The sequence below is a fragment of the Xenopus laevis genome, chromosome 6L (assembly GCF_017654675.1).
Source record: "Xenopus laevis strain J_2021 chromosome 6L, Xenopus_laevis_v10.1, whole genome shotgun sequence".
NCBI lineage: Eukaryota > Metazoa > Chordata > Amphibia > Anura > Pipidae > Xenopus > Xenopus laevis.
The window spans coordinates 143,693,036-143,720,934 of NC_054381.1; the positions used below are offsets into that span (position 1 = coordinate 143,693,036).

General features: G+C 38.9%; 1 protein-coding gene across 7 annotated transcripts in view; it reads left to right on the forward strand.

Annotated features, from left to right (window-relative positions):
* Nucleotides 1-27,899, forward strand: part of oxr1.L (oxidation resistance 1 L homeolog) — a 308,951-nt gene that overhangs the window by 252,265 nt on the left and 28,787 nt on the right. For 5 of the 7 annotated variants that reach the window (XM_041565208.1, XM_041565209.1, XM_041565210.1 and 2 more), the window contains 6 exon segments: nucleotides 666-779; nucleotides 1,722-1,874; nucleotides 5,078-5,262; nucleotides 6,127-6,899; nucleotides 13,752-13,923; nucleotides 19,169-19,331. In XM_041565208.1, the coding sequence (XP_041421142.1) occupies nucleotides 666-779; nucleotides 1,722-1,874; nucleotides 5,078-5,262; nucleotides 6,127-6,899; nucleotides 13,752-13,923; nucleotides 19,169-19,331 (1,560 nt within the window). 7 annotated transcript variants of the gene reach the window in all.

The following is a 27,899-nucleotide window of genomic DNA, read 5'->3' on the forward strand; positions in this document are numbered from 1 at the left end:
TACATTTGCCTGTTGAGCAGATTGAATCTAAGTAACTTAAAGGACCAATAACATAAAAATATTTTTTTTTAAAAAAAAATCGTTTCTACTTAACCAAAAAAAACCACCAAGACACTTTTAACTTTAAATTTAAATTCGCAAGTCTTTAATAAGAAATAACTTACCGTTCCGCTTCCTCTCCTCTTCATGAAACTGCGACAATCCATTGTGCGACGCTCGATTTCTCCTCCCTGGCTATCTCCTATAGAAGGCAGGGAGGAGAAATCGAGCACCGCACGATGGATGGTCGCCGTTTTTGAAGAGGAGCAAAAGCGGAAAATTCTTAAGTTATTTCTTAATAAAGACTTTGCAAATTTAAATGTTAAAAAAAAAAATAAAAACATTTTGTTACCGGTCCAACCACAAATAAAAAATAAAACCCAATTGCAAATTGTCTGACTATCACTCTCATCATACTAAAAGTTCATTTAAAGGTGAACAATCCCTTTAAATAAATACATTCTACTCTTTTAATAACATGCCACCTGTCTGCCCTTGCTTTCCAAAGTTTTACATAGAGATCTTGAGCACAAACTTTTCACATTTAGTAATATGTATTTTATAAGCATGTTATGATCTACGAAATAAAAGCAACTGTATGAAATGTATATATTTTTGTTTGAAAGCTTTTGTATGTACCTGATCCAGACTACATTTCCAGTGTGGAAAGTTCTCCTTCCCTGAGTCCTATTAGCCTTTTATCACCAACATCATCAGAAGCTGAATTTGAGAAGCGTACTGTGAGTATGGCATTTAAATAATTACTCTCTTTTTACCTGTCATCTTTTGCCTGAAACATTATAAACTTTGACCCAGCTTCAGGTTACATTGCCAGTTTTTTTCTTACTATAGTGTGGTGCGTAATAACCTTGGTTTAGATTCTTATGACAGTTGCATGTTCTTGTTCACAGGACGTACATTTTTCGATCCCCCAAATATTCATCACAACAATACGGGCCAGATTTATCAAAGGTCGAGGTGAATTTTCAAATTAAAAAAATTCGAATTTCAAGCTATTTTTGTGTACTTCGACTAGGGAATAGTCCAAATTTGATTCAAATTTGTAAAAAATGTTTATATCTTACTCTCGACTTGACTTCGAGCTACCTGCCGAATTGCTGTTTTAGCCTATGGGGGACCTCCTAGAACCTATTTGGAGTCAATTGATGGACTTTGAAAAATCGAAGTTTGTATTGGGAAAAACTTTGATTCTAATTCGATTGAATGCGCTATTCTATTGATTCGTACAATTCGAATTTGGCCAAATACGGACCTATTCGATCAAAACCTGACCTATTCGGCCAAAAAAAAACTTTGACTTACTTTCGGTTGGTCTTTTTGATTTCGAAGATTTTCAAATTCGAAATCTGATAAATCTGCCCCTACATGTCACTGGGTTTACTTCAGTTGTGAGTCCATTCAAGATTTAAAAAAGCTCTCATAACTCTAAAATTCCCCCTAAGTGTTCAGCTGTCAATCCATAATGAATCTAAATTCCTAGAATTGTGTACTGTTAGTACATATATAACTTCTTGTTTGAGTGCTGGCTTAAATGACAGACGTCCTAGGGGAGATGATTGGTAGTTCTGTGTTTTTTGTTTTTTTTTCTCGAAAACCATTTTTCCCTAGGAAGTAAATTTGGTTTTAGATTTTGCAATCTTAAATGCGGTTTACTATTTTAGGATACAGAACGCATGCCCCATAAAGAGTCTACTTCCTCCCCTGCATACTCTACTACACGTCAATCCAGAGTGGTGTCCTCTACATCTGAAGAAGAAGAAGCCTTTACCGAGAAATTCTTGAAAATTAACTGCAAGTACATCACTGATGGAAAGGTATTTTGTGTGTGTGTTGCCTTTTTACTGCAGTTTTCCTGAATTATGCAATCTGTTAACGCACGATTAATATTTTGCCTTGAAGGATTAGTAACATCAGTTTTTTTGAAAAAAAAAATTCGTTAGTATAGAACGAAAAAAAAACCACTAGGACAAATTAAACTAAACTTAAAAATTAAAAAATTAAATTAAACTTAAATTGCTAAGTCTTTATAAAGAAATAACTTACCAAAACTCCGCTTGCGCTCCTCTTCAGAAAACGCGATCCGTCGTGCGTCGCTCGATTTCTCCTTCCTGCTTTCCTTATAGGAGATAGCCAGGGAGGAGAAATCAATCGTCGCCTTTTCTGAAGAGGAGCGCAAGCGGAGTTTCTGTAAGTTATTTCTTAATAAAGACTTAGTGATTTAAACGTTTAATTTGTCTTTATGATTTTTTTTTCGTTCTATACTAATGATTTTTTTTTTTTTAAATGTGTTACTGATCCTTTAAGGAAAAATTTGCAATCAAATTTTGCAGTTTCATTTTTTTTCACTTTTCAACTGTTGCCACTCATTTCTGTCCCTTTATAGGCTTTAATTTCTTTGGCTTGTTTTTGTGTGTATTTTTAACTATTTGGTATCTATTTAGGCCCTTGGTATTTTAACTTCTGTCATAATAAATCATTGTAGTTTTTTTTCAGAAAGTTTTTGGGCCACCAGGTGTCACTGCTTGTGAAGCTGGATAAGGTTTCCTCGTCTGAGCACACTTGGCAGCTTCCAGTCTTATAAACACAAATATAATAGATCTAGCTCTTGAATTCACCATAGCATCTAGGAGCAAGGGAAAGGCCCTAAAGAACTGATTTGCCTTCAGTATCAAGATCCTTAAAGGAGAGGGAAAGCTATGGCGACATTTCATTGCCAATAGATTAGCTGCAATAGTGCAAGCTATATTTATTCTGTAGAATGCTTTACCATACCTGAGTAAAAAGCTCTAGAACTCTCTGTTTTTTTGGGATAGCAGCTGCAGTATTAGCTTGGTGTGACCTCACTTCCTGCCTGAGTCTCCCTGCTCACTTATAGCTCTGGGCTCAGATTACAGCAGAGAAGGGAGGGGGTGGGAAGAGGAGCAAACTGAGCATGCTCACGCCCGGGGCAAGGAGGTTTAAGCTGAAGGCAGGAAGTCTGATACAGAAGCCCATGTGTACACAATAGAAGGAAAGAAATTCAGTGTTTCTTTTGACAAAGGCGCTACTTTGAGGGTTTACTGGTATAGTTAGATGGACCTTTCTGATAAAGCTTACTTAGTTTTAACCTTTCCTTCTCCTTTAAAGGACTATGTTGACTTGTATGGGATTTAAAATTCATAATTAAAGCATTGTGTCGGGATGTGTCTTAAAGGAACAGTTCAGTGTAAAAATAAAAACAGGGTAAACAGGTTGTGCAAAATAAAAAATGTTTCTAATATAGTTAGTTAGCCAAAAATTTAATGTATAAAGGATGGAGTGACTGGATGTCTAACAGAACTGAACACTACTTCCTGCTTTGCAGCTCTCTAACGCTGTTAGTCAGCAATTTTATGGGGGGACATAACTGTTCAGTAAGTTTGCAATTGATCCTCCGCATTCAGCTCAGATTCAAAAACAAACAGAAGGTCATGAGTACACAATAGAAGGAAAGAAATGCAGTGTTTCTTTTGACAGAGGATTCAGAGCAGCATTACTTTGTGTTTACTGGTGTATTTATATAGACCTTTCTGATAAAGCTTACTTAGTTTTAGCCTTTCCTTCTCCTTTAGGGGTAAGTCCACACAGGGCGTTTTGGGGAGAGTTGGTCGCCTGGCGACTAATCGTCTCGTTTTTGCAGCGACCAAACGCCTTCCCTGACTCTGTGCCGGCTAAAATGAAAAAACGGCGGCGCTAATCACACGCGTTGATTCGTTTTCCGAAGTCGCCCGAAACTTCGGAAAACGAACCGCCACGTGTGATTAGCGCTGGTGGTTTTTTTTTTTCATTTTAGCCGGCGCAGAGTCAGGGAAGGAGATTGGGGGGACCAAATCTCCCCAAAACACCCTGTGTGGCCTGACCCTTAAGCAGTTTTCTTTCAGTTTAATTTAGTGATAACATTTTCCAATTTAAGGTGCGCTATTTACATAGTAAGTTCAGATCAGTTCAGCCCATCTAAAAACCACTGCAAGAGCCCTGACTTATGCCTTGGATAATCACATCCTGCAAGTGTTGTCCAGTTAGATAACGCTGCTCTACAAATCTATCCAGTAGAATAAGAATTACTACTAAGCCAGATGCCCATTCAACAAAAAAACAATAAAATTGTTTTTCCTGACCCCAAAAAGGTAATGTGGCACCTTTACTGTATATGCAAACCTTTTTGTTTAGTACAGGAATTGGATGCGTTATTCGGAAACCCGTTATCCAGAAAGCTCTGAATTACGGAATGGCCGTCTCCCATAGACTGCATTTTATCTAAATAATCCAATTTTTTTTAAAATGATTTCCTTTTTCTCTGTAATAATAAAATAGTACCTTGTTCTTATATTAAGATATAATTAATCTATTTTGAAGCAAAACCAGCATATTGGGTTTATTTAATGTTTACATGATTGAAGATCTAAATTACAGAAAGATCCATTATCTAGAAAACCACAAGTCCCGAGCATTCTGGATAACAGGTCCCATACCGGTACAATATTCTTGTGCTTCACAGTATAGTTACAGGGGTTGTTCACCTTTGAGTTAACTGTTATGATGTAGAGAGTGATATTCTCAGACAATTTGCATTTGGTTTTCATTCATGCCTTTTATTCAGCAGCTCTCCAGTTTGCATTTTTAGCAATCTAGTTGCTAGGGTCCAAGTTACCCTAGCAACCATGCATTGCTTTGAATAACAGACTGGAGTATGAATAGGAGAGGCCTGAATAGAAAGATGAGAAATAAAAAGTTGCAATAACAATACATTTGTAGCCCTACAGAGCATTCATTTTTTAGATGGGGTCAGTGACCCCTATTTGAAAGGTGGAAAGAGGAAGAAGAAGAAGAAGGCAAATAATTAAACTATAAAAGACAAACAATGGCAGCCAATTGAAAAGTTGCTTAGAACTGGCCATTCTATACCATACTAAAAGTTAACTTTAAGGTGAACCACCCCTTTAATTGCAATATATTGATTGATCTTACTTAAGCTAATATTCTTCCTTCTTTCTCTTAGGGAATAGTCACTGGTGTCCTCCTTGTTACACCAAACAACATCATGTTTGATCCTCATAAGAACGATCTCTTGGTGCAGGAAAATGGATGTGAAGAGTATGGTATTATGTGCCCAATGGAAGAGGTGACTTCAGCGGCCATGCATAAAGAAATTGTCAATAGCAAACTAAAGGATTCAATTCCTGTGTAAGAACAGACTTCTGTGTGTCTTTTAACAAGATTGGGAAATGCTTTGTAATTCCTTCTTTCAGCTGAAGGGTACACTTAAAGGGATTCTGTTATGATTTTTATGGTGTAGTTTTTATTTCTAAATTACACTGTTTACACTGCAAATAATTCACTCTACAATATAAAATTGCATTCCTGAACCAGCAAGTGTATTTTATTTAGTTGTGATATTGGTGTGTAGGCAGCCATCTCATGTCATTTTACCTGCTCATGTGCTTTCAGAAAGAGCCAGCAGTTTAGGATGGAACTACTTTCTGGCAGGCTGTTGATTCTTCTACTCAATGTAACTGAATGTGTCACAGTGGGACCTGGATTTTACTATTGAGTGCTGTTCTTAGATCTACCAGGCAGCTGTTATCTTGTGTTAGGGAGCTGCTATCTGGTTACCTTCCCATTGTTCTGTTGTGAAGTTCCTGGGGGGGGGGAAGGGAGGGGGTTGATATCACTCCAACTTGTAGTACAGCAGTAAAGAGTGGCTGAAGTTTATCAGAGCACAAGTCACATGACTGTGGGCAGCTGGTAAACTGACAATATGTCTAGCCCCATGTCAGATTTCAAAATTAAATATCAAAAAATCTGTTTCTTTGAAAAATGGATTTCGGTGCTGAATTCTGCTGCAGCAGCACTATTAACAGATGCGTTTTGAAAAAAGCATGTTTTCCCATGACAGTATCCCTTTAACAAAATGGGGAAAGGAAGAGGACCAAAACAGTAGAACAACACAGTTTGGGTGTAATAGCAATTGGTTGGTGAGCTATATCTAAGATCCTGCATTGTGTGACTTATTCAAAAAAAGTAATGCCGTTTTGTTTTCTTTTACAGAGATGTAGATCAGCTGTCATGTATGAGAGAGTTCTGTCATTTTAAGAAAATTTCGCCAGGTAATTTGCATGACCTTGATTCGAAAATGTGGGATGCAGGGAATGACAGTGCCAGTACTGCTCCCAGAAGCACAGAGGAGTCCCTTTCTGAAGATGTATTTACAGAATCAGAACTTTCTCCTATAAGAGAAGAACATCTTTCCTCTGATGAACTAAGACAGGACAAATCTTCAGGAACATCGTCAGAATCTGTCCAAACCATAAACCAAAATATTAGCGAGTGTTCAGTAAATATTTCAGACTGTGCCGATGCTTCAGATGATGTCAAAGGCAGCCTGGAACCATCTGGGAATGACAGCGGCATTGTCAGTTCTATCAATGATTTAGAAAGGAGTGAATCGTCCATGTATGTAGGTGATGGCTTGGATAAGGACATTTCTGAATCCAGTATAGTACTTACAGAAGCAAATGAGGGGCAAGCAGAAAGCAAAGGTTCTAAAAACAATTGTAATGATGGAAATCTTGCAGACAACCAAACTGGCGACCAGAACCATTCTAGAGAAGCAGCTGTTGTGGGAAACCACCGACATGAAGCACTTCAGGAAAAAACCCTAAAACAGTCATTCGGAGATTCTGAAACTGAAGCAGAGGAGCTGCGAAAATTCTGGAAAGACCTCACTATGCAACAAGCCAAGCAGCAAAGGGAAGACATGCAGCACACCACACAGAAAGAAATCAAGGGAAAAATGCCAACGGCTGAAACCCATATAGAAGGTAATTTTATCCAGGGCAGAATGTCATATAATTGAAGGGGCAGTTTACCCCCGTTTGCAATATTATTGCAATGATTAGGGTCTGAGCATTTTACCTATGAATAGATATGTATAGGCATAACCAGGAATTTGATGTGACACTCTACTTCCTGTTTGTGAAGCTCTCTGTATACACAAATCCCCTCCTTTCACCCAACAGCAGCTCGCTAGGCTTTGAGATAAGAAGCAGCTTTTTATATAGAGGGCTTCTCAGTGGACTTCTACATCAATATTTTTGCATGTTATTTCCAGTGCTTAAAAGTCACAGCTAAGGCTTTTGATTCAACCTCTTTGTATTGTGTTATGATAATTTCACTTTGAGGGCTTAAAGGAGAAGGAAAGGGTTACACTAAGTAATCTTTATCAGAAAGGTCTATATAAATACACCAGTAAACCCACAAAGTAATGCTGCTCTGAGTCCAATGTCAAAAAAAAACACAGCCTTTCCTTCTACTGTTTCAGACTTCCTGTTTTCCGCATAAACCTCCAGGGCTAGGGCTTGAGCATGCTCAGTTTGCTCCTCTCCCCCTCCCCTCCCTGCTGTAATCTGAGCTCAGAGCTATGAGTGAGCAGGGAGAGACTCAGGCAGGAAGTGATGTCACACCAAGCTAATATGGCAGCTGCTACCCTAAACAAACAGAGCTTTAGAACTGTTTACTCAGGTATGGTAAAGCATTCTACAGAGTAAATATATCTGTAGTGTTACAGCTTGCACTGGAAATAAACTGCTTCCGTAGCTTTCCTTCTCCTTTAATGTCCTTTTCAGTTTAGTGTGGTACTTTTTGCATATTTGTCATTATTATAGTATTGTTTGGGTTTAAATCAGGTTAAACTTGACAGGCTATGTTCTTATCTGCGTCTGTAGTGTAATTCTTAAGGAAGATGTAACTAGTGGTATAAATTCCCTTACTTTAAGGGCAGAGACACACACTGCTATTTCGGGAGATTAGTGCCCCAGCGACAAATCACTTCTTCTGTCGACTAATCTCCCCGAACTTGGGGACTTCGGAAAATGAAATGCTCCAAGTGCCATCCCGCCAGCGATTTAGATTCTAGGCGGCGGGAAGGCAGTTCGGGGAGATTAGTCGTCTGAGGAAAAATCGATTTGTCGCTGGGTGACTAGACTCCTGAAATGGCAGCGTGTGTGTTTGTGCCCCTAAATGTCATACCTTTCTAGCCATCCCCTCCTATTAAAGTCAGTGTTAATCATTTAAAAAACGTAGACACAATTCACATCTTGGAAACAATTTTCTATTTTTGGCAGATAATAAAATAAAATTGCCCATGTCAGGATTTTAATTTGAGTACCATTGACTTGTATGCAGAGCTGGAACTAAGGGTAGGTTGAAGAGTACGACCAATCGTAAGGGGAAAGGTGGCTGCTGACTTGGCCTGACACTGCTTCTATCAGACGTGTTTTGCGTGATTTTTTTCAGAGAAAATGCTCCAAGTTCCGCTTAAAAAACAAAAACTTGTAGTGGGAGCACTTACCAGCTGAGCTGCATTCCAATGTGCTACACGTGGGCCGCGATCCCCCACGGCCAAAAATTAGAAGCAGGATTTGTAGAGAACGGAGCACCAGTGGAAGCCAAGTAGGTACGTTAAAATAGTTGAGAAGCCACAAAACCCGTTGAGTGCGTGATTAAGATTTTAATATGCTAAATAAACTTTAACTGTTTTAACGTACCTACTTGGCTTCCACTGGTGCTCCGTTCTCTACGAATCCAAGTTCAGCTTGCCACAAGTGCTAATAAATTTGTCCCCTTGAATGATCAGATGTGTGACTAAAGAGATGCGGGCAAGGGAAATATACACTACTAGGTTAAAGGGGATAGGATTTTATTTAAAATCCTATTTTATCACAGTCAAGCAAAATGAACTTTAATTACACTATATAAATTATTGGAATCTTGTTTCCTTCAGTCTGGGAATTCATAATTATAACCAGCAGGCAGGGGCCATTTTGTGGACACTGATATTAAGGCAAGCCTTGTATCATCTCAGAAACTTGTTTGTGCACCAGAATGGGGGACCTGATGTCCATCCCCATGCCCTGGCTACACCATTAAATGGTGAAGAGAACAGGGGAATGTGGGGAGAGCCTAAGGCATAGAGGAGGGGCAGAAAATATTTGATTGACAGCTGAGATTTTTAAATGAGCTTACAACAGCTATGAATGCTTTAATAAAAAATAGAAATTGGATTTCATGTTTAATTTTAAAAGACTTTTATTATACAGCTTTTTGTGTCTGGGTGACGGATCCGCTTTTAAGGGCACATGGGGAGATGTCACCCACATTTAAAGGAAAACTTTACCCCCAAAAATAAATATTTAAGCAACAGAATAGTTAAGCAACATCTCTTGCCTTGAGCCACCATTTCGTGATGGTCTGTGTGCTGCCTCAGAGATCACCTGACCAGAAATACTGCAGCTCTAACTGTAACAGGAAGAAGTGAGGAAGCAAAAGACAGAACTCTGTCTGTTAATTGGCTCATGTGACCTAACAAGTATGGTATGTTGGCATGTTTGTGTGCACCGTGAATTGTACGATCCCAGGGGTTGGCCTGGCAATTTTCTATTTATGATTACCCAATGGCACATACTACTAGAAAAGTATATTATTATGAAAATGGTTTATTTACATGAAACAGTGTTTTACATATGAGCTGTTTTATGCAATATATTTTTATAGAGATCTATATTGTTCTGGGGAAATAGTTTTTCTTTAACTCTACGCTTCAGCAGGCATCAAATCTCCCAAAATGCTTTCCCACCAGCAATAAAGTAAATCGTCGATGGGAAAGCATACACAGTGATTTGTTTTCCCGAAGTTACCTCACAATGAAACAAACAACTTCAGAAAATGAAGCACCGACTGGCAATTTACTTTATTTACTGTGGGAAAGCATTTCTGGGAGATTTGTTGCCAGTGTGCAGATTTTAAATGCAGTTGCCAAATCTTGTGTGTCATTAGTCGTCTTTTTTATAGAATCCTGCATTTATTTTATTTATGTATTTTGAGTGAAAGCTGCTATGTTTGCATCGGCAGAGATATGTATTGCCCATAACACTTAGAACAGCAGCATTTGTCAGTAAAACAAACCTGCAGCAGCAAATATGTCATCCTCCAGCCGGTGAATTAAAGTAGCAAAGTCAATTCCTTTCTTTTCAAAGCAAATGAAAGTATAAACAAGGTTGCCTCTACTCCCATTAAGCAAAAATGAAAGATGAATAATGAAATGTCCTCATGTTAAGATTTCAATTATTGCTTTGTCTTGGGAACTGTTGGGAAGTTCAAATGGGATCCTGCAATGTTGCTGACTGCAGGGGATACAGATGCCGTTGTAGGAAACGCTAATTGATCATCGTTTATGCGAGGACTGAAAGAAGATAAATTGCCAGAATCAATATGGGAATTGTAATGGCCCAACACGGACTAGAACATACAGTATCTGGAATTGATTATTGCATTTGTGTCAACAACAAAGATGTGTATAACTTTATAATAATAATAAAGATAGAATGGGATCTACTATAAAGAGCTTATTTCCAGTTTTATGAAGGTAGGGCTGTATTTCTTTGCAGTAACTTGCAGTTGACCTTAATGATTCTCAAGTTGGCCTCTGTTTTAATTTTTTTTCTGTATTTATTGTTTTTTATTTTTACTCTCTCTCTCAGCACAGGGATTGTAGCGGCAATAAAAATTTTAGGGATGCACCAAATCCAGGATTCAACCATTTTCAGCAGTATTCGGATTCGGCCAAATCCTTCTGCATGGCCGGACCGAATCCTAATTTGCATATGGAAGTTACGGGCAGGGAGGGAAAACGAAATGTAATGTTTTCCCTTTTACACCCCTATTTGCATATCCAAATTATGATTTGGTTTAGTATTCGGCCCGAATCCTCAGCGAAGGATTCGGGGGTTCGGCCGAATCAAAAATAATGGATTCTGTGCATCCCTAAAAAATTAATTTTAAAGCCTATCACAAATTGGTTCAGCTCAATTTTGATTAAAAGAAGAACATTTGATTCAATGGCACCTATCCTAGGAAATAGTGTTTCCCCACTGGAGGTGTGGGCTAATAAGTTTAAACTCTGGTTGGGGAAAACATTATTATTTTGGTCTAAAATGCTTGTAGTGAGCTCCCTTCCTGTTATGGCGGCCATTAGTGGTCCTGTTATCCAGTGTGCTCAGGACCTGGGGTTTTCTGGATAAGGGATCTTTCTGGAATTTGGATCCCCATGCTTTAATTCTACTAAAAAATCAGCTAAACAAAAATAAACTCAATAGGTTTGTTTTGCCACCAATAAGGATTTATTATATTTAATTTTGGATCAAGTGCAGAGTACTGTTTTATTATTACAGAGAAACAGGAAATAATTTTGAAAAATTTTAATTATTTGATTAAAATGGGTATGATCATGGAAATGATAACCGATCCAATATCTGTACACACTTGCATAATGAAAGAAAATTACATTTTTTTTTAATGGATATCTGGAAATTGCTTAAAATGAAAAGTTACTTGTAAATACATTTACTGTTGAAAACAAAACTTACCTCTATTTGTAGTGGATGCACCGAATCCACTATTTTGGATTCTGCCGAACCCCCGAATCGTTTGCGAAAGATTCGTCCGAATACCGAACCAAATTGTAATTTGCATATGCAAATTATGGATGGGAAGGGGAAAATATTTTTTACTTCCTTGTTTCGTGACAAACAGTCTCGCGATTTCCCTCCCCACCCCTAATTTGCATATACAAGTTAGGATTCGGGTTTGGCCAAACAGAAGGATTTGGCCAAATCGAATCCTGCTGAAAAAGGTCGAATCCTGGCCAAATCCCAAACCGAATCCTGGATTCGGTGCATCTCTACTTTTTAAAGTTACTTGTAAATACATTTAGGGGCACATTTACTATGGGTCAAATATCGAGGGTTAATTAACCCTCGATATTCGACCATCAAAGTTAAATCCTTCGACTTCGAATATCGTAGTCGAAGAATTTACCGCAATTCGTTCGATCGAAGGAAAAATCGTTCGATCGATTTGAAGGATTTTAATCCTTCAATCCTTCGATCAAAAAAACCTTAAAAAAGTAATGTGGAAGGTCCCCATAGGCTAACATTGTAGCTCGGTAGGTTTAAAGTGGCGAAGTATGTAGTCTAAGTTTTTTTTTTTTTTTTTTCTTTTAAGAGACAGTACTTCGACTATCGAATGGTCGAATAGTCGAACGATTTTTAGTTTGAATCGTTCGAAGTCGTGGTCGAAGTAGCCAAAAAAATACTTCGAAATTCGAAGTATTTTTTATTCTAATCCTTCACTCCAGCTTAGTAAATGTGCCCCTTACTGTTGAAACCAAAACGTACTTCTATTTGCAAAAAAAAATTTAATATGGGGTTTTTCATTTGGTACGAAGACACTACATCACTTGTTTTCAAGTGATTTACATTGTTAAATGGACTGATCATCGTCAGTTATTTTTAATACAACGTAGAGACAATTTGCAACCGTATTTTTTATTATTGTGGTTGTTATTTAGTTTTTCATTCAGCAGCTCTCCAGTTTGTAGTTTCAGCGATCTGGTTGCTAGGGTCCAAATCACTCTAGCAACCATGCCTTGGTTTGAATAAGAGACTGGAATATGAATAGTAGAGGGCCTGAATGTAAAGTTGAGTAATAAAAAGTTGCAATAACAATATATTTGTAGCCTGACAGAGTGTTGGTTTTAAGAAGGGATCAGTGACCCCTATTTGAAAGCTGGAATGAGTCAAAAGAGCAAGGCAAATAAAGCAAAAACGATAAAATATAAATGAAGACTAATTGCAAAGTTGCTAGGAATTGGACATTCTGTAATATACTAGTTACCACAAAGGTGAACCAGCCCTTTAAGGGTATTGTACAGTTACCCCATTTTTTTTTTACATTATTCTGTCATTAAATACCAGTGAGCAGTTGTATAATACTGTGTGTTATCTATTGCCTATTTCTGTTTGAAGGGTTATTATTGGGGTTTGGTTTATATCTCTATATTATTGACAGTTGCCTTTAGCACGGCAGCTTTGTGGCAGCCTCCTGGCAGCTTCACTCATTGCCGCCAAATGATCCCTGCAGCATTCCTGCCAACCTGGATATTTGTTTTCTACCATGTGATTTAGATCCATTGTTATTTTGAGGCTGTTATGTTGCGTTAACGATTTTAACAAATCCCCTGCCTTTTGTATTTAGCCAAGTGCAGAATCCTCCTGAAAAGACTTGGCAAAATGCTGAAAGGATTGTAACCCAAGTTTAGATTAATACAATTGACATCATCTGTGTGTAAAACTGTTCATTATTTACCCAAACTCAGGTTTAGTCAAATACTTTGACATGAAGGATTTGATGAAATCTGAGTTTGGGTAAATAATAGGGATGCACCGAATCCAGGGTTCGGTTCGGCCTTTTTCAGCAGGATTCGGCTAAATCCTTCTGCCAGGCCAAACCAAATCCAAACCCTAATTTTCATATGCAAAATAGGGGCGGGGAGGGAGATTGCTGACTTTTTGTCACAAAACAAGGAAGTAAAAAATGTTTCTCCTTCTCAACCCTTATTTGCATATGCAAATTAGGGTCCGGTATCCGGCCGAATCTTTCGCAAAGGATTCAGGGGTTTGGCCGAATCCAAAATAGTGGATTCGGTGCATCCCTAGTAAATAATGAACCAAACCCTAGGCTATACTTAGTAGTTCACACTGAATATATCTGTTTTGGTTGTGACACTGATTTATATATATCATTATGCACAAGTATTTTCTTTTTATTTTCTCCAGGGGTTTGTTCATCTGTTGCCAAAGAAAAGAGACGCCATCGTACTCATCGGTACTTGTGCTTGAGAGTGGGGAAGCCAATGAGGAAAACCTTTGTGTCTCAAGCAAGTGCATCCATGCAGCAGTATGCTCAGCGAGACAAGCTGGAATACTGGTTTGCTGTTCCACATGAAAGGTAGGAATTTGTACATATAGGGGCATTTGTATAAAAATCTGGATTTTGTATTAAGGATGCACCGAATACAGTATTCAGTTCAGTTGACCAAATCCTTCTGCCTAGCCGAGCCGAATCCTAATTTGCATATGCTATCCTAAACAAAGAGAGTTCCTAGAGCTGTTAACTCAAGTATGGTAAAGCATACTGCAGAATAAATATAGTCTTATAGTTTTCACCATTGTGGCTAATCTATTGGCAATAAACTGCTTCGGTAGCTTTCCTTCTCCTTTAAGGCAGGGCATTCACTATGTGGCAGTAATGATAAACCCCCCATATGTAATAAAAGGCACAAGCATTTATCAAGTGTTTATTACACTGCTTGTCAGTTTTCTGACCACAAAGTAGTCAAGGAAGTTGTCAGGAGAAAGAAAGAAGCTGCTCTGATGTTCTTCTGCTTAGGAAAACAATTAGAAACCTTCCTCACATCTTTTCTAAGCAGAAAAACATAAGAGCAGCCTCTTTATTTCTCTTGACAACTTCTTTGACTACTTTGTGGTCAGACTGGGAAGAAACTAACCAGCAGGTGGCGCTGTTGTAACAAAATTCATTAATATTAACAGTACATGTATCCCTCGCTATCTTGGAATAAAAAGAAAATAAATAATGTACATTGCAAAATGTCATAGAATAGCACCCTCATTAATTTTACATTCACTTATTGTAAAGGTTTACTTATCCTTTAATCCAGTGGGAATCCAGTGGCACATATTGAAAAATGAATATTTTGTTGGACAATCCTCCAAGTAAGGATTTAGGCTTTTGCCAGGGAGAAAGGGATACAAGTAATGGAATGTGTAAGTAAATGCAAGTTCTGTAGCAACAGCTTGTTGTATTAGGTTATTTGGGGATTTAATATGTGGTTCTTTGCGTTATTATACTACAATGACGTTTGTTTTCCTGTTCAGGTAAATCAATCAGTACTTATTTATTAAATGTGTATCTATTTTTTTGTCTTTAGGCTGTACCATTGCTGTTTTTAATAGGTTTCATTTGTTTTCTCAGGTACCCCTTTGCCCTTGGTAGAAATCTCTCATTGGCTTTTAATTTAAAATGAATAAATAACCCCTTGTAAGGCACGAGTAAAGTAACTATTATTATAACCTTGTCTCTTATGAAAGAAACCCTGTTTTGTGTCCTGAAGGACGGTCTTTGTTGATATTAAAACATCTTTCTGGTTATTGTGAGTTTGAACACTCCATGCAGCAACTTTGCCAAGTCTTTCATTTTCGTATGCCCTGCCACACACTTTTGTCTCATTGTTAAAGTACCGGCAGCAGAACAAACGACTGTATTTTAAAGGGGAACTATTGCGAAAATTTTAATTTAATATAAGCTTTGTCATACTTAAAGGGATACTGTCATGGGGAAAAAATTTTTTTTCAAAATGAATCAGTTAATAGTGCTGCTCCAGCAGAATTCTGCACTTAAATCCATTTCTCAAAAGTGCAAACAGATGTTTTTATATTCAATTTTGAAATCCGACATGGGGCTAGACATATTGTCAATTTCCCAGCTGCCCCAAGTCATGTGACTTGTGCTTTGATAAACTTCAATCACTCTTTACTGCTGTACTGCAAGTTGGAGTGATATCACCCCCTCCCTTTCCCACCCAGCAGCCAAACAAAAGAACAATGGGATGGTAACCAGATAACCGCTCCCTAACACAAGATAACAGCTGCCTTGTAGATCTAAGAACAACACTCAATAGTAAAAACCCATGTCTCACTGAGACATATTCAGTTACATTAAGAAGGGAAAACAGCAGCCTGCCAGAAAACATTTCTCTCCTAAAGTGCAGGCACAAGTTACATGACCAGGGGCAGCTGGGAAACTGACAAAATGTCTAGCCCCATGTCAGATTTCAAAATCCAATATAAAAAAAAATCTGTTTGCTCTTTTGAAAAATGGATTTCAGTGCAGAATTCTGCTGGAGTAGCACTATTAACTGATGTGTTTTGAAAAAACATGTTTTCCGATGACAGGATCCCTTTAAATTAAAAACATTCTAAATATTATCCATTAAAAATTCTGGACTGTTTCTGAAATAATTAAGTGTATCTTCATTATCCCTCTCTCAGCATCTGTTTCTCTTCATTCCGTCTTCATGCAAAAGTTGGGTGTCAGATATTCATTGACAGTTAGATCCAATACATCTTTTAGGGGGGCTTTGTGAGAGCTCATTCAAATAACAGACTTCAGCACAAACAAAATAAAACAAAATAACTGACTGTGGCACAAATCCTGCATGTAGAGAGACATGATTTCTAGTGATTTAATAGAGTGAGCTCTAATACATCTTCTTGGCAAAAGGAGCCCCCTATAAGATATATTCAAGTCAACTGTCATTCAAAATCAGACTCCCAATTCTTGCAAAAAGACAGAATGCAGAGAAAAAGATGCTGAAAAGGGGAGAGTAAAGAGTAGCTTATATATTTCAGAAACCGTTCAGAATTCTTAATTGATTACATTTAGAGAATTTCTTATTTTAGTATGATGAAGCCTATATTACATTTTTCAGTTTTTCGATAATTCTCCTTTAAATTACAGTGCGTGTGACAATGTGGCGAAGAGCACTGCATGAGGAGGCACAGTGCAGGGTTTTTTGGCTGCCATCAGGGTGAATCATGCCTGAAGTGTACTCAGTGGTAACCCGTAGACCTCCCCCTTAAAAAAGAGCTTAAAGGAACAGTAACAGCAAAAAATGTAAATGTTTGGAAGTAATAAAAATATAATGCTTTGTGTTGCCCTGCACTGGTAAAACTGGTGTGTTTGCTTCAGAAACACTACTATTGTTTATATAAATAAGCTGCTGTGTAGCAATGGGGGCAGCCATTCAAAGGAGAAAAGGTTCAGGTTACACAGCAGATAAGCTCTGTAGAACATAATGGTGTTATCTTTTATCCACTACTTAACCTGTGCCATATAGACTTTTTTAAATCTCCGCCATTGCTACTCAGCAGCTTGTTTATATGAACTATAGTAGTGTTTCTGAAGCAAACACATCCGTTTTACCAGTGCAGGGCATCACTACATTATATTCTCATTACTTTAAACGCTTTAATCTTTTGGTGTTACTTTTCCTTTTTAATGCGAATGTCAGTCGCAGTGAGTTGTTACGTGGTCCTTTCAGCCGACAATTTAGCTTTAGCCTGAACAGAAACTTGTTTGATGCTTCAGCTTTCGGAGGAGTGCATGAAACCACCCTTGTCATCTCACACTGACTGGGAACAGTTACTGTAGTACAGGCAGGGCCGCCATCAGGGGGGGACAGGGGGGACAAGTGTACCGGGCCCGGGCATGAAGGGGGGCCCGGCAGCGCTGCATTTTTTTGAAGATCCGGGCCCCCCTTACGAGCGCCCGAGCCGTACGTCTTGCCTCTTCAGTGCCGAATGCGGAAGTGCCGAAAAGCCGAAGCCGATGCGACGAAAAGACCCGAAGTCACGGAAAAAGCCGAAGTCCCGAAGTCACGAAGCGCCGAAAAGACCCGAAGTCACGAAAACAGCCGAAGCCGAAGTCCTGAAGCAGCGCAAAGACCCGAAGTCACGAAAACAGCCGAAGCCGAAGTCCTGAAGCGGTGAAAAGACCCGAAGTCACGAAAGGAGGCGAAGTTACAGTACTGAAGCCATGAGTTCAATTCTACTGAACACCAGTTTGTGTTTTTTTTTTTTTTTAATCCCCTGGCCACCAATGTATTATTTTAATATTCTATAGGCCCCTGCCACCAATCTTTTTTTTAAAACTTTGTTTTTGGGGCCCCCAATTTTTTTTTTAACTCGTAAGGGGCCCCTTGCCACCATTGGTTTTTTTTGGGTTTTTTTTTTTAAAAAAAAAATTAATTTTCTTTTTGGTGGCCCCAAATTTTTTTAACTTGTAAGGGGGCCCCTGCCACCAGTTTTTTTTTTTTAAATTTTTTTTGGGGCCCCAATTTGTTTTTAACTTGTAAGGGGGCCCCTGCCACCATTTTTTTTTTTTTCAAAAAAAATTTTTTTCTCCAAATTTTTTTTTTGGGGCCCCAATTTGTTTTTGACTTATAAGGGGGCCCCTGCCGCCAATGTTTTTTTTTTTTTTCAAAAAAAAATTAATTTTTTTTCAAATTTTTTTTTGGGGCCCCAATTTGTTTTTAACTTAGAAGGGGGCCCCTGCCCGCCAATGTTTTTTTTTTTTCAAAAAAAAATTAATTTTTTTTCAAATTTTTTTTGGGGCCCCAATTTGTTTTTAACTTATAAGGGGGCCCCTGCCGCCAATGTTTTTTTTTTTTTCAAAAAAAAATTAATTTTTTTTCAAATTTTTTTTGGGGCCCCAATTTGTTTTTAACTTAGAAGGGGGCCCCTGCCACCAATGTTTGTTTATTTTTTAGTTTTTTTTGTGGGGGGGGGTTACTTTTTTAGCGCTGATGTCTGTGTGGTCTTTTAAACTGCGATGTGGGCGGGATATGGGGGCGGAGCTTGGGTCGTCAGTGTGGGCGGGGCCCAGGGGGCCCCAAAAATTTTGTTGTACGGGGCCCCGTGATTTCTAATGGCGGCCCTGAGTACAGGTATGGGATCCATTATCCAGAAAGCTCAGAATTACAGAGGCAATGTCCCATAGACTCCATTTTATCAAATTCATCCAAATTTTTAAAAATGATTTCCTTTTTCCTCTATAATAATAAAACAGTAGCTTGTGCTTGATCCAAACTAAGATATAATTAATCCTTATTGGAAGCAAAACCAGCCTATTTGGGTTTATTTAATGTTTACATGATTTTCTAGTAGATTTAAGGTATGAAGATCCAAATTACAGAAAGATCCATTATCTGGAAAACCCCGGGTCCCGAGCATTCTGGATAACAGATCCCATACATGTATGATGATTTTGTGAAAACCACGCAATTGTTTCTTGTAATTGACAATTAATGAAATCAAATAGTATACAGGTAAATTACTAATAACAATTTATTACACAAAGAAAAAGATTGAAACCGATTATTCAGATAGTTTGGGGTTACTGTCTAAATTCTTAAAACTACCACTATAGTCAAGTGCAAACTGTGAAAAGTGCTGTGTGCTGATTAGTATTTCTTACTGATTAATTAATCGTATGCAATCAATTGATTCGAGTTGTAAATTAATTCCAAAGTAAAGTGCCAGTGCTTATAAAATGAATAACAATTTTACACGTAAAATTCTGTGTAAATTCACTTTTCTCTCAAATTATTTTGTAGGTCTGACCACCTATACTCGTTTTTCATCCAGTGGAGTCCAGATCTATATGCCGAAGAACTGGGGGAGTCTGCCAGAGAGCCAGGGTTTGTAGTGGTGAAGAAGAACGAGGAAGGTGAAAGCTCTGACCGTTCCACGAATGATTCCGCATCCAGACTCTGGGAGGTACGTAATTCTCTATATCTGATGTATGCTTCCATTCCTCACATCTAAAAACCTGAATCTGCTGAGTATATAAAATATTGCACCTGATGAGCTCCATAAAATATAGATGGCACAATTGCATCACATGAATTATTAATGAAAGGATATTCGTTTTGATTTATTTTTCCTGCTAAATCACATCGAGTCAGAGCCATGAAGCATCAGTCACATGTGTCTCATGTCTAAATCTCTTTGCAAATTACTGAGCATGTGTCAAGGTAGCAATTACAATAGTTTCCATGTCAGTTTCCATAACATGGTTCCCATTAGACTATTGCATCTCTGCATTCTCTTCGACTGGTGAGCAGTTGCACGTTTAAGGCACCTCTCACTTAAGATGACAGGCTTGGGATGTCCTCTACTTGTTCAGGATCAATTTGGGGGGGGGGGGGGTTCTGGACAGGGATTAAAGGGGTGGTTCACCTTTAATTTAAGTTTTAGTATGTTATATAATGGCTAATTCTAAGCAACTTTTAATTGGTCTTCCTTATTTATTTATTTTTTATAGTTTTTGCATTATTTGCCTTCTTCTTCAGACTCTTTCCAGCTGTCAGCTGACCCCATTATTATTATTATTATTATTATTATTATTAACATGTATTTATACTGTATAGCGCCAACATATTACGTAGCACTGTAAGTAAATGTGATTATACAACTAAATCACATGAATTATATACATAGAACATTTGGAGTTACATACATCACAATCAATACAGGACAAAAAGGTGAGGAAGGCCCTATGCATAGGCATACAGTCTAAAGGGAAGGGAGTAATACACAAGGTGTGGGAGTGGGCAAGATCGAATTAAGTGGGTGAGAAATGTGGTACTGCATTTGGTAGTTAAGCAGAGTGAGGGTAGGCTTCTCAAAAGAAGTGCGTTTTAAGAGATTTCTTGAAAGCAGAAAGGTTGGAAGAAAGTCGGACAGACCGTGGGAGAGAGTTCCAGAAGAGGGCTGCAGCCCTTGCACCCCATCTAAAACAAATGCTCTGTAAGGCTACACATTTATTGTTATTGCAACTTTTTATTACTCGTCTTTCTATTTGTCAAATGAATGCATGGTTGCTAGGGCAATCTGGACCTTAGCAACCAGAGTGCTGAAACTGCAAACTGGAAAGCTGCTGAATAAAAAGCTAAATAACTCAACCACAAATACGGTAATAAAAAATGAAAACCAATTGCCGTCGAGCCCAGTGCGAAAAAACAAGGCGAGCCCAGAATTGGTCGCCGACGCACCGAAATTGGACGCCAGCCCGTCCAAATTTGCTGCTGACCGCACCCCTCAGTCCTCGCAAAAAAAGAAAATGATGTTGCTAGTACACCAGTAATATTTAGCTGGGGGTCTTCAGCTTTTTCATTGTAAAAAGTGATTGCAGCCGTGTGTTATTTTGGGCAGATATAGTTACTGATCATCTGTATTTACTGGCGCAATATATCTATGCAAATGTGTATGCTTCAGTGCAAATAAACATTGCCTGCAGGTTTCTCTTCATTGCCCAGCTAACCCCTTCTGTACTGCAAGGATATAGAGTAGGCACAGGCATCGTGCAGCCCTTAATGATTAACTCAACGCCAATAAAGACCGCTAGCAATGCAAAACCGTCTGTTTTAAGTTTATTTACCAGTCCTAGGCCACCACATTCCTTAAAGGGATACTGTCATGGGAAAAATCATTTTTTTCAAAATGAATCAGTTAATAGTGCTGCTCCACCAGAATTCTGCACTGAAATCCATTTCTCAAAAGTGCAAACAGATTTTTTTTATATTCAATTTTGAAATCTGACATGGGGCTAGACATATTGTCAATTTCCCAGCTGCCCCAAGTCATGTGACTTGTGCTCTGATAAACTTCAATCACTCTTTACTGCTGTACTGCAAGTTGGAGTGATATCACCCCTCCCCCCCAGCAGCCAAACAAAAGAACAATGGGAAGGTAACCAGATAACAGCTCCCTAACACAAGATAACAGCTGCCTGGTAGATATAAGAACAACACTCAATAGTAAAAACCCATGTCCCACTGAGACTCCTCCAGTTACATTGAGAAGGAAAAACAGCAGCCTGCCGGAAAGCATTTCTCTCCTAAAGTTCAGGCACAAGTCACATGACAAGGGGCAGCTGGGAAATTAACAAAATATCTAGCCCCATGTCAGATTTCAAAATTGAATATAAAAAAATCTGTTTGCTCTTTTGAGAAATGGATTTCAGTGCAGAATTCTGTTGGAGTAGCACTATTAACTGATACGTTTTGAAAAAAACATGTTTTCCGATGAAAGTATCCCTTTAAGCAGGGGGGAATTCACAAAAGTGCTGATATTGAAACAAAATAAAAGTGGAGATAAAAATGGCAGATTTCCCACCATATTTACAAACCTCTATCTCCACTTTTCTGTATTTGTCTTTTAAACAGATCAGATTTTGTCTCTTGCTCTTTTGCACAAATTTTTTTGAATTTGTCTTTAGCTCTTACTGCACAGCCATCGAACTAGAATTATTTGAGGAGAGGATTTATTTTACCTAGGAAAAGTATACATGATTTTTTCAGCATAACCTGGGCTTTCTAAATCTGCCTACATGTTTGTTGAATTCCAATTCTGTAACAAGATATAAGGGTCTAAATACAAGAGATGCTATTTGCATAATATAGGAATTTGTATCAGAAATAGGTTTTATTATTTTAGGTCAAGTGTCTAATTGCTGCTAAAACTAAAAAAATGTCTGGAAATGCTTTACTTTTCCTTTAGATCATTTTTTCACTCTAATATTGACTCATTCATTAAGATAAAACTAGTGAAATAATGCAAGTGGAAGTTAAAACTTTTTGCATATAAAATTGGATAATCAGTTGTTTAATCAGTTTTTACTTGTTTTGTTAATGAGGCTTTTACACCTATAGGGTTAGACAGAAATATGTTCCCTGACTATAAAATGCTAATCCCTATTCATATGCTAATTCTACAAGAGTTGTGAAATGAAGATTGGCTGAACCAAAGCAAAGCAAATTATATTAGAATTGATGTGACACATGGGGAAGAGTTAGCTTTACTCCATTTTTAAAAATGTCGGGAGAAAATGTTGTTTTTGCGCCATTTTTATGTCGTTTGAAAGACAAATTCATAAGTGTCTGTAAACTGTCTTTCTTTCACTAAAATAAGAAAAGTGGCGGAATTTATGCGGAATTCTGTTTGTAATATGGAGAAAGTATTTTACTCCAGTTTACCAACACTTTTACTCCAAAAATGGGCTATCTCTACTTTTGTGAATTCCCCCCTAAAGGTGGCCATAGACGCAAAGATCTTTCCCGATATGCCATTAACAAGCATGGCTATATCGGGGGTCATCTGATTGTTCGGCTGATTACGATGCGCAATGGGCTCCGACGGGATCGGTCGGTTCAAAATCAACCCTAACCTATCGACTAAACGATTGATCTCCGCCGGACGAAAGATGTCGGCCCACGCCACACACGATCCGAAAATCGTACGAATCCTCGATTCGTACGATAGGATCTGTGTGTCTATGGCCACCTTAAGTCTGCTGTGGCTCATAGAGAATTTTGAAGCCATGGATTATTACTGTTCTGGGGCTCATGATATTCTTCTTATTAAAGGGGTGGTTCACCTTTGAATTAACTTTTAGTATGTAATAGAATGGGCATCTATTCAATTAGTCTTCATTATTTTTTTTTCAATATATTTTCCTTCTTCTGACTTTCCAGCTTTCAAATGGGGGTCTTTGGCCTCATCTAAAAGCAAATGCTCTGTACGGCTACACATTTATTGTTCTTGCTACTTTTTATTACTCATCTTTCTATTCATATTCCAGTCTCTTATTCAAATCAATGACGGGAGAACTGCTGTATAAAAGGCTTAATATCTCAAAAAATGCAAATCAGGTTTAGGATCCCTTATCCAGAAAGCTCCGAATTACGGAATGGCTGTCTCCCATAGACTCCATTTTATCCAAATAATCTAAATTTTTAAAAATGATTTCACTTTTCTCTGTAATAATAAAACAGTAGCTTGTACTGGATCCCAACTAAGATATAATTAATCCTTATTGGAAGCAAAACCAGCCTATTGGGTTTATTTAATGTTTAAATGAATTTCTAGTAGACTTAAGGCATCAAGACCCAAATTACGGAAAGATCCGTTATCAGGAAAACCCCAGGTCCCGAGCATTCTGGATAACAGGTCCCATACCTGTAATAAAAAATGCAAAGCAATTGCAAATGGTCTCAGAATATCACTCTCTACATCATACTAAAAGTAGGGATGCACAAATCCCTTATTTTGGATTTGGCCGAATCCTTCACGAAAGATTCGGCCGAATACCGGATCTGAAGCCTAATTTGCATAAGGAAATTAGGGATGGGAAGGGGGAAACATTTTTTTACTTCCTTGTTTTGTGACACGATTTCCCTCCCTAAATTGTATATGCAAATTAGGATTCGGTTCAGCAGGGCAGAAGGATTCGGCCGAATCCTGCCAAAAAAAGGCCGAATCCTGGTGCATCCCTAACTGAAAATTAATTTAAAGGTGAACAACCCTGTTTAGTTAGAACACCTGGGAATATGCTAGTGGGTCTAGTTTAGCAGCATCAGAAGAGCCATAGGATATATACATACACCGCAATTTTCATCAGAAGCCAATTAAACTTGCACAAGAAAATGTTGTGTCTACGGAAACACAATGAGGCATGAATGGGATAAGCATTGAGCGTACATAAGAAGCCCTAGTGTTTTTATTTCTGCTGCCCACCCTTCCTAGCTGTTTGTTTATCAGTTTGATTTATGAAGCTGCATGCTAATCTTTCCAGACTTTGTACATATTTTCCATACAGAATACAAATCTCTGCTCTGCTGGGGTCAGGGATGAATGAACTTGCTGCTGCTGTACATTCTCTGATTAGAGCTTGACATTTGTTGGAACATGCGCATACATTGCTTACGTTAGTTAGTGGCCTCTAAAGCATGCACATTGTCCACTGAAAACACCAACCCACTCCCCCATGCAAAAGGCTTCCATTATGATTAGTCACAGATTTGTTATATAAAGTGAATAATAATGTGCATGCTTTACAGGCCACAGCCAGCTGTGTTGGATTAAATGTGTTTTCTGGTATGAGGTGTTGTACAGGAATGAGATCCGTTATACGGAAAAACCATTATCCAGAAGGCTCTGAGTTACAGAAAGGCTGTCTCCCATAGACTCCATTATAATCAAATAATCAATTTGTTTCAAATGTATTTCCGTATTTCTTTTTTTCAGTAATAATTAGGGTTGCCACGTGGCCAGTATGTTACCGGACTGGCCGGTAAAAACATTGCTCGATGTCCGTTATTTAGAGGGAAAACCATAAAAATATAGGAAGGCCGGAATTTTTTTACAGGGTTTCCTTCTCCTTTAAGTGCCCTAAATCTGCTTGGTGGGGTTTCTATGTTTGTAATGCTTTATCCCTGTTGGCCCCTGTATCTGGATTGGGCATAATACATACTGACGAGCAGTGGATAGAAGTTCCACCTGTACAACATACCTATTGACTCCAGACAGGATCTGGTTAAAGAACAGAACAGGAATGTGTGTCCCAGATCTTCCAGCCACTCAGAGGGCTCTTACTGACGAGCGTTTTTACCTGCGCTCCCCTGCGTTCCGTTTTTCTGCGTTCAGCCGCAGGAATAGACGCATTACATTTTTTCCAATGGGGCTGCACTCACACAGGCGCATGTAGGTGCCGAACGCAGGAAAAATGCAGCATGTTGCGTCTCAACCTGCGTTCGACGCCTACACGCGCCTGTGTGAGTACAGCCCCGTTGGAAAAAATGTAATGCGTCTATTCCTGCGCTCCCCTGCGGCTGAACGCAGAAAAACGGAACGCAGGGGAGCTCAGGTAAAAACGCTCGTCAGTAAGAGCCCAGAGAGATAGTGACTGTGTTATGTAGGACGTGTTACTCTTTCCCTTCTAATGAATGGCTCATTCACAGACCCTTATCCATGTCATCTGATTTACTAAAGTAAATTGATTTACTTTCATTATCCAAAAAGAAAGCATTATTGTGTTGTGCTTAACTTGCCCAATTGCCGCATTAGGCTGACTCCGTGAGGAAAGCATAACATTTGCTGCTGTGTGTTATTGGACTCTATAAACATTGGACATGCAAGATCAACACTGTTACCCTTCCCCCTTTTTTACCTAGTGTTTTTATTCACGTTACAGTCTGTTATAGTTATCAAATTTAGCTGGATGTTGTAGTTCCCAGCCTCTTAATCACACATTTTAACATTCTCTGTTATTGTGCTTGTTTCTATTTCTGTAAGTAACACACATCTTGAATCGCTTTCTGTTTGTGTACTGTGCCTTTAAATAATCTTCCCTTTTTACTGAGTCATGTGCACTTCAACCAAACTCTGTCCCCCTTGTCCCGCCCACTGGTAAGCAGGCAGCTTTCTGATTTGCTGTTGAAGCTATGGGTTAGTTAAAGGTTGCTTGCAGTTACTGTGTCACACTAGAGCACACCGAGACCTGGGAGCTGAAAGGGGAGGCAGAGAACATGTTTGGAATGGGATCTAATCTGAACCAATAACCTTATTGGCTGGAAAGGGAAATGTCGCGGTTTTGGTATGGCAAGAAGGGAAGGAAGCACCCAACAGCCAACCACAAATATTCTCTGGTAAATGGGCATCACAGTGATTTCTTCTTGTTCTAATTAGATGTCTGGCTTTGTTTGTGTTGCTAGCGGGATTGGATCAGCTTGCTCTCTTCTCTTGTTACATCTGTGTATATGTGATCACAGCACTGCAAGCAAAGTGCTGCTTATTAACATGACATGCCGGCAATTGTTAGTTTCCCTTGAATCTGTATATTGTACTCGTTATGAATTATAGTGCAGATATGGGATCCATTATCCGGGATGCTCCGAATTACAGAGAGGCTGTCTCCCATAGACTTTATTCAAATACTCCAAATTTTATTTTTCTCTGTAATAATAAAACAGAAGCTTGTACAGGTATGGGATCTGTTATCCAGCATACTCGGGTTTTCCAGATAACAGATCTTTCCGTAATTTGGATCTTCATACATTTAATCTACTAGAGAGTCATGTAAGCATTAAATAAACCCAGTAGGCTGGTTTTGCTTCCAATAAGGGTTAATTATATCTAAGTTGAGATCAAGTACAAAGTACTGTTTGAATATTAAAGGGACATTTTTTTTTTTAAATTGGATTATGTGAATAAAATGGAGTCTATGGGAGACGGCCATTCCGTAATTTGGAACTTTCTGGATAATGGGTTTCCAGATAATGGATCCTAACGAATGGATCCAAACTCAGATATAATTACACCTTATTGGATATGAAGATCCAAATTGTGGAAAGATCCGGAAAGCCCCAGCATTCTGGATAACGGGTCGCATATTTGTATTGGTAGTAGCAGCCTTACCAATTAGGGCAGAGACAGACGCTCGGATTCTTGGGGATTTAGTTGCCCGGCGATAAATAGTCTCTTCTTCGGGGTGAAGAATGTAAATCGCCGGTGGGATGGCAGTCTGAGAAGAGGAGATTTTCGCTGGGCGACTAATCTCCCCGAATCGGAGCGTCTCTGCCCTAAATGTCTCAGCTGCACATTCTGCATTATTCTGATACGTAAGCTTCCCCTAATTCCCATTGCTGACTGATGTTGTATGGTTTCACTTCTTGATAACTATTCCAGTATCCGGCATACCCTAGCCATCCTATTCTTTCTTGTGGGTTTTTTTTTTTATGTGGCAGAGATTTCTGTTCAGAATAAAGGCCTCCATACATGGGCCGATAAAAGCTGCCGACAGACTGATTCGACAGCTTAGGGAAAGGCCACACGAGGAGATTCGGGGAGATTTTGTCGCCTGGCGACTAATCGCCTCGTCTTTTGAGTGACTATCTCCCCAAACTGCTAAGCGTTTTTCCCCATAGGCTACAATGAAAAGTCGCCTGCGCTAATGCACACGCGGCGATGCGTTTTCTATAGTCACTGGAAGTTGCCTCAGTGAGTGATATCAGACTGATCAGTTTGTTGGCCCTAGTCTCTGGAAGTTGCGTCAGTGAGGCAAATTTGGTTGACTATTGAAAACACATCGCCGCGTGTGCATTAGCGCAGGCGACTTTTTTCATTGTAGCCTATGTGGAAAAACGCTGAGGCAGTTCAGGGAGATAGTCGCTCAAAAGACGAGGCGATTAGTCGCCAGGTGACAAAATCTCCCCGAATCTCCTCGTATGGACTAGCCCTTATTGGCCAGTGTGTGGGGCCATCTGACGGGTTTCCTGATTGATATCTGGCCGAAAGTCGGCTAGATTTCGATTGGGCAGGTTAAAAAATCCCGTCGGATCGCAGCCGCTTCTGTGCGTGTATGAGGTCCCGTGATCCAACCGCCCATATCGGATCCATTATGTACTGATCACTGGGCCCTAGGGCCCACAAACTGATCAGTCTATCGCCCACTTCAATGTGGGCATATCGGGTAGAGATCCGCTCATTTCTCGAAATCTCTAGACC